General features: G+C 39.7%; 1 protein-coding gene across 1 annotated transcript; it reads right to left on the bottom strand.

Annotated features, from left to right (window-relative positions):
* Positions 1 to 6,635: 6,635 nt before the first annotated feature.
* On the bottom strand, positions 6,636 to 7,409 carry LOC137238930 (uncharacterized). Its single transcript, XM_067763954.1, has 3 exons — positions 7,246 to 7,409; positions 7,036 to 7,186; positions 6,636 to 6,972 (listed from the first exon to the last, which is right to left on the bottom strand). Exons 1-3 carry the CDS (start codon positions 7,399 to 7,401, stop codon positions 6,893 to 6,895), a joined length of 387 nt encoding a protein of 128 aa, XP_067620055.1. The 5' UTR covers positions 7,402 to 7,409; the 3' UTR covers positions 6,636 to 6,892.
* Positions 7,410 to 7,755: the final 346 nt, after the last annotated feature.

Raw genomic sequence — 7,755 nt, 5'->3', positions numbered from 1 at the left:
AACGTGCAAAAGTGTTGCTGATGAAAACGAATTTGTCTCATAGTTCCTATCCCACTTAAAATTATGCGATAAAAACGTTGGCATTAACAGTTTTAAAAAATATATATTTTTTTTTTTTTGGTTTTTGGGACTTGTTTTGGTCGAAATCGATTTTTTTCATTTTCAGTGCTCCATATCATTTTTTATGTATATGTTATAATATACAATACAATAAGTATACCAAAATGATCAGGGAGCGAGCTGAGTTGATTTAGCCATGTCCGTCTGTTCGTCTGTCTGTTTGTTTGAAAGCAAACAAGTCCCTCAATTTTTGAGATATCTTGATGAAATTTGGTAAGCAGGCATATTTTGATGGGGAATTTGACATTTGTCGGAACTGACCGGATCGGACCACTACAGCATATACCTCCCATACAACCGATTGTTCAATAAGAGGGCTTTTGCCATTTCTGCGCTATTTCTGCAAATAGCAAATTTTAACAGCTACCACAAGCTTACGTATTCGGCATAGATGGTTGTCTGAAAAAATCGTCTTAATCGCACTAAAAATCGATTTCGACAAAAATGATGAAAATCCTCTTACCGGAACAGTCGGTTGTATGGGATATATATTGTAACGATTTTACTGTAACGCCGATTATTTTCAACTTGCTTCTTACGTTCGTATCGCTAAATTGTGGAATAAATAAATCAAATATTTAATTATGCAAAACGGTCTTTATTAGACCACTTTGAATAACACTTATACTTCACAACTGTTATCGTGTTTTAAATCAAACTCAAGTCAGACTACTCCGCTTTTGCCGCTTTTATACTCTTTTCTGCATGGTTGGGATATTCCAGATGTTTCTCCTTGTAGAATGTTCTACTTGTTTACCTTAGTAATTGAGCTACATATATGTATACCTATTTGTAGTTTATGGACTCTCACATAGGCATATGCGTGTATATATGTGAGTAATACTTTGACTGTTGACTAACTATCTACATCTGTGTGTGAGTTATCTCTTGGTTGCCTTGTGTGCATGTGGGTAAACGACGATTAATGTTTTTATGTGTATTTCCCCGCTGCGTGTATGTAAATGTTGCTTGTCGTAATGTGTACATAATGATTTATTTATTTACGCACATACTGCTTAGAATCACCCTAGCGATGTGATGTGAGTATCACTTAGTGATTCTAATATTCGTGACACTGCCCTCCACCTAAGTCGGATCGTCCCGATCAGACAAATCTCCTTATCTAAACGTTGCTAGCCTCTCCAAATGAACCACTTTCATTTCGGTTCGTGGTTTGCCGATGGTTTGTATGCGGTAAACTACATCGTTGATTCGCTTTAGAATTTTGTATGGGCCTTCCCAATTACACTGCTATTTCGGGGACAAACCTTTCTTCCGTTGTGGGTTATATAACAGCACCAAATCGCCTTCCTGAAAACCTTCCGAAATAATTGCTTTATCGTATCTGGCTTTCATCTTGTCACTCATAATCTTTGTTCGTTGTCTTACAAGATCGTGTATTTCTCTCATCTCTTCTTCCAAGACACCAGTGGATTTCTTGGCATTTCTCTCCGCATCGGCATTAATCCCTCCTCCAAATCGGCTGGTAGTCGAAGGTCATTACCAAAAATTACTTTTGCGGGGGTTTGGCCCGTTGTCTCATGCACTGCCGATCGGTAAGCCATCAAAAATAATTGTATGTGCGTATCCCACTCTTTATGGTACTTGTCGACTACTTTCCTTAAGTGCTCCTCCAAGGTTCTATTGAATCGTTCCACCATACCATCGGACTGAGGATGCAATGCAGCTGTCCGTGTTTTTCGAATGCCCAGTATTTTACACATTTCTTGGAACACAGCTGATTCAAAATTCCTGCCTTGGTCAAAATGTAATTCCATTGGTACACCATACCTTGCAACCCAATTATTTACAACCAAGACTGCAATTGTTTCCGCTTCTTGATTTGGGATTGGGTATACCTCTGGCCATTTGCTAAAATAATCCATAACCACCAATACGTATTTGTTTCCGCTGTTGCTAGTAGGAAATGGACCCGCGACATCTAAAGAAATCCTTTCAAACGGTGCACCTGAGTTATATTGCTTCATCTGGCCATGACTTCGTGTTCTGGGCCCTTTGGCTCTGCTGCAAACCTTGCAGTTGGCAATCCACTCAGTGACCGACTGACGGCAACCAACCCAATAGAATCTCTGTTTAATCTTCTCGAGCGTTTTCGTGATTCCCAGATGACCTCCACTTGGACCATTATGTAGCTCGTTGAGAACGTCAGGAATCCTTTTCCTGGGAACAACTATCAGTTTCTTCTTGCACTGGCCGTCCTCGCTCTCCCATATTCGATACAGGCAACCGGATATCAATTGTAAACTATTCCACTGGGCCCAATATGACTTCACAATAGGACTTTCTGCTGACATCTCCTCTTTATTCGGTTTCTCATTTCGTTCGAGCCCGTGCATAACATGGGACAGATCTGAATCTTCTAGCTGACACTTCCTTAGCTGTTCCATGTCCCAGTCATCCGAACACGTCATAGTCATAAGCCGAACATCTATAATGTCTTCCTTAGCCTCAGCTTTTGAACAGTGTTTACATTACAAACTACATGGTCTTCGTGACATTGCATCAGCATTTCCATGGGTACTACCTTTTCGATGCTCAATGGAAGAGTCATAGCTTTGTAGTCGCTCGATCCACCGTGCCAATTGACCTTCTAGGTTACGGAACTGCAGTAGCCATTTCAACGCTGCGTGATCTGTCCTGGCGCGGAATCGCTGCCCGTAGAGGTATTTATGAAAATGTTTAATGCACTCTACCAATGCTAATAGTTCTCTCCGTGTAACGCAATAGTTCCTCTAGTTTTCCAATTGATCGGCTGTAATATGCAACTACCTTCTCCTGTCCATCGACCAGTTGTGATAAAACGCCTCCTATAGCATATCCACTCGCATCGGTATCTAGAATAAACGTTGCACCTGGAATCGGATATGCCAACATAGGGCAGTGCACAATCGCTCTTTCAATGTTTGGAAAGCCACTTCTTGCTCCCTTTTCTACTGAAAAGTTTAATTTTTTCTTGTAAGCTCGTGAAGGCTATGGGCTACGCTGGAAAAGTTTGGTACAATTCGGCGGTAATATGTGCACAGCCCAAGGAAACTTCTTATTTCATGCAAGTTCTGTGGTCTTGGCCAATCGTTTACAGCTTCTATTTTTTCATTCGCAGTACAGATGCCCTCTGTCGTTACCTTGTGAGCCAAATAATTTACTTCCTTTTTAAACAGCGAACACTTTTTGGGACTTAGTTTCAGACCAGCGCCAGCTATTCTCTGGAAAACTTCCTCTAAGTTTTTAAGATGTTCATCAAAGTTCTTGCCCAATACGATGATGTCGTCCAGGTACACCTAGCAGTTTTCCAATGTAGTCTTTCAATACCTGATCCATGAGTCTCTCGAAAGTAGCTGGTGCATTACAAAGTCCAAAAGGCATCACTGTAAATTGCCAAAGACCATCAACAACACTGAAGGCTGTTTTCTCTTTGTCTTCCTCCTTCACCTCCACTTGCCAGTAGCGCGTTTTCAAGTCCAGTGTGGAAAACCATTTCGTACCAGATAGAGAGTCCAGAGTATCGTCAATTCTTGGCAATGGGTAGCTATCCTTTTTCGTAACGTCGTTCAACTTGCGGTAGTCCACGCAAAACCTCATTTTTCCAGCCTTCTTCTTCACAAGTACCACGGGTGAGCTCCATGGTCTAGCTGATGGTTCGATGACGCCGCTGTCGCTCATTTCTTGCACGATTTGACTTAAAACTTCCCGCTTCGCAAGTGGAACACTACGAAGAGCTTGATGGATCAGCCTCGCATCTCCAGTGTCAATTTGATGTTTCACAACTTTGGTGCGGCCTGGTTTGGAGCCATCCTGGTCAAATATATTCGCGTCGTTTAGGAGCAGTTGTTTTGCTTTACTCTGATAATCTTCCTCTAGCCCCTCCGTCCATGCCATGATGTCATTTGAAAGATCATTGTTGCTGGTTGGAACGTGCTCCTGGAGCTGCTCACAGTTAATAATTACACCAGCCTCTTGACATCTTCCCAATGTAGCTCGTTTGGTAAGTTTGATTGGTGAATTGAACTCGTTGAGTACTCTTATCGGAATACGTCCACCTTGTTTTGTCATAGCCAGGGTTTTTCCTACAAGAACATTCGGTGTTGATTTGTTTGCTGCTTCGACAACCCACAATATATTTGTCCCACAATCTCCATCAACCTTTGCCCAGATGACTGCTTCTGATTTTGGTGGTATTTGCTGATTCTCTTCCACCATCACTCGTTTCCTGCTGTAGCCTCTCTCGTAGCCGAAATTAAGTGGCACATCCATGTTCTTATATCGCATCATCTTTCTTTGCATATCGATCTTGATGCCTTGGTCGATTAAGAAGTCCATTCCGATTATGATTTCATCAACAATCTCCACCACTATAAAATTGTATACTGCCGTGACGTTCCCAATTACGACTTCACATACTACTTCTCCTAGGACAGTGGTGTCTTCTCCAGTACGCAATCTTGCTCCATGCAATGGTCTTATCTTCCTGTTGACTAAATCCGCTCGAATAATGGAATGAGATGCACCCGCATCTACAGCCAGTAAATGTTCCTTGCCATCCACATGTCCTCCTACAGTAAGATTGTTTGACCTTCTTCCGATTTGCGAGATAGAGATTATGGGGCATTCAATTGGGGGAGCCAGCTGTCGCCCCTTGCGGATGACTCGCTTTAGTTTAACGATTGAGTATACTTGGAGATTTGCTTATCTCCTTCAGCTCTGCGTTTACGGCCACCCACATTGTTGGAACTATTGGAATTGCTACTGCAATGACGTGCAATGTGACCTGGGTTACCGCACTTGAAACATTTCATAACTCCAGCATTTTTCTGTTGTGATCCCTTCAAAACTTCCAAAATTGTATCTACCCACTCTGGCCTTTCTACTTCCACAGGATGAGCTTTGTATGCTGGTTTACTCAATAGTGACGCCGTTTCCTGAGTCAATGCATGGGATACCGTTTCAGAAAATGTTTGCTTTGGGTTCGCGTATGTGGCTCGCTTCGTTTCGACGTCCCGTATGCCATTTATAAAGTTCTGAATCTTCATTCTTTCCGTGTATTCCACGGGTGGATCCGCATTTGCAAGATGAGCCAATCTTTCAATGTCCGAAGCAAACTCCTGCAAAGTCTCGTTAGCTTTTTGGTAGCGGTTTTGCAATTCTATTTAGTAGATCTGTTTCCTAGGTTCGCTTCCGTATCTTCGTTCTACAGCAGCCATCAATGATTCGTAACTGTTACGTTCGTACTCTGGGATGGTCTGTAGGATCTCAGCAGCTGGTCCTTTTAAAGCAACGAACAATGCTGCAACTTTATCTTCGGTATTCCAGTTGTTCGCTGCTGACGTCTTCTCAAATTGAAGCTTAAATACCTGGAAAGGAACAGAACCATCAAACGTTGGTGATTTTACCTTCAGAGTAGACGCTGAAGTGATTGGACGGTTCAATTGTAACTCCTGAATCCGATCTTTCAAAGCATCCATCTCAGCCTCCAGTTTATCTTGTCGTTCACCAAAACCCTCCAACTGCGATGATATGCGATCCTCTTGCGCTTTCAACTGCTAAGCCAACTGAGATATCATATATGTCTTCTGTTCTTCCAGTTGAGATGCCATATTTGTGGATATTTGTGATGAAATTTCTGTTATACGTGTTTCTTGTGCTTTAATCTTCGATGTAATATGTGTCGACATTTCTGAAATACGCGTTCCTTAAGCTTCAATCTGTGATGTTATGCGTGTCTCCTGTGATTCTAGTTGAGATGGCATTTGTGATGTCATATATGTCTTCTGTTCCTGCAGTTGAGATGACATATATGTCTTCTGTTCTGCCAGTTGAGATGACACTGTCGATGTTTGAGCAGATATTGCCGCCAAAATCATGTTCAAGTCTGTGCTCGTAACTGTCTGCGATGTTTCGGTTTTCTCCTCAATTTTTGTTGTTGTCTCCTCGCCATCAGGATGAAAGACATCTTTGTCTTCTGCATCGTTGGGATATTCCAGATGTTTCTCCTTGTAGAATGTTCTACTTGTTTACCCTAGTAATTGATCTACATATATGTATACCTATTCGTAATTTCCCTGCAAAAAGCGAGTCTGGTCTAAGACTGTATAAAAGACAGTATTTCGTTGCCTTACTACTGGATCAAGTCTAGACCAATCTCATATAAAATCATAGGACCAATTTACACGGAGCATGTCCTAGGCTTGGTCTACCATTATACCATTCATGCCGTGTATAGTCCAGACCAAAGATAGACGGTTTGGTCTATACATAATACAGTCAGATGCTAGACCAAATGAACTATACAAATAGTGCCTATTCTGGTCTATGCATAAGACAGTCTCATTGATAGACCAATCGAACTGCATAAAAGATATTTACTTTGGTCTATGCAATTGACTGTCTTATGCATAGACCAATCGAACTGCATAATACCTACCTACTTTGGTCTGCAATATATATTTTTCTAAAAATGAAAGTTGCTCGTTTTTTATTTTGGTTTTTTTATATTTTGATATATATATACCTATACGGTTTTTGATTTTATTCATCACCTTTCGTTTAATTTAAACATTTAAAGTCTTCTCATCTAGAAACTAAGTATAATTTATAATAATGATTTAAAAAAAAACAATTCTCAGATAATGATTTCAAAAATTAAAGGAAAAAGTAATCACATTTTCAGAAAGGAAAAAGATGTTTTTATAATGAAAATAGATAAAAAGTCTATAGTGTTAATTATATTAATTATTTCCGATTAACTGTGGTCAATCTATACAGCCTTTTTTTTAACAATGTGGAGGCATTTCGATAGTTGCTTATCGGGCTTTTCTGACGTCGCCGACTGTCCACCTGTTATTAAAAATAAAATAAATTGAAGAATATATTTAAACAAAAATTAATTTATATACGTACTTATAATAGCATCATACAAGAAAGTATATTTTTTTAGGCAAATCTTGCCATGGACGCCGCCTACATTGACTTCGTTGCACATAGATCTGGAGATAATTTCCTCAAAGTGCTTTTCAGGTTCCCCCTTTAATAAGTGTTTTATTGCGTTAATCTGAAATATTAATTCATAATTATTAGTGGAATTTACAATAAATCAATTATTAAACTTACATATTCATTGATGTTCACCTCATTTATGGCGTTATTGACGCTTTCCATTTCCTCAATGGTTTTTATAGGGAATAGTTTGCTAAAATTCCTCAAATCTGCGTCCTTATTAGCAAGAACGCTTAATTGGCCGCCTTGCTTTGCCTGAACTTCCATCATTTTTTTTTGGTAATCTGCAAAATAATCATTTTTAAAATTATTTGTATCAAAATTTTATTAAAAAAATACCTAGCATGTTGTCAAATTATTGTAATACTCACAAAATATTATTTCATTCTCTTTGAAGTCAAATTGTCTTATCTGATTTGGTTGTTGCTGAGTCATTTTCATATATTTCGTTTTTATACTCAGTTGAGCAGAGCTCACAGAGTATATTAAGTTTGATTGGATAACGGTTGGTTGTACATATATAAAGGAATCGAGATAGATATAGACTTCCATATATCAAAATAATCAGGATCGAAAAAAAATTTGATTGAGCCATGTCCGTCCGTCCGTCCGTCCGTCCGTTAA

Source organism: Eurosta solidaginis, chromosome 1, assembly GCF_040869045.1.
Source record: "Eurosta solidaginis isolate ZX-2024a chromosome 1, ASM4086904v1, whole genome shotgun sequence".
Classification (NCBI taxonomy): Eukaryota; Metazoa; Arthropoda; class Insecta; order Diptera; family Tephritidae; genus Eurosta; species Eurosta solidaginis.
The sequence above is the reverse complement of the archived record's forward strand: the minus strand, read 5'-3'. Positions and strand labels throughout refer to the sequence as shown.

Coding starts and splice junctions, on each gene's coding strand:
- LOC137238930 (XM_067763954.1), bottom strand. CDS start 7,401: ATGATGGAAGTTCAGGCAAAGCAAGGCGGCCAATTAAGCGTTCTTGCT. Junction 7,187..7,245: donor AGGTGAACATCAATGAATAT/GTAAGTTTAATA, acceptor TTAATATTTCAG/ATTAACGCAATAAAACACTT. Junction 6,973..7,035: donor CTTGTATGATGCTATTATAA/GTACGTATATAA, acceptor TTTTAATAACAG/GTGGACAGTCGGCGACGTCA.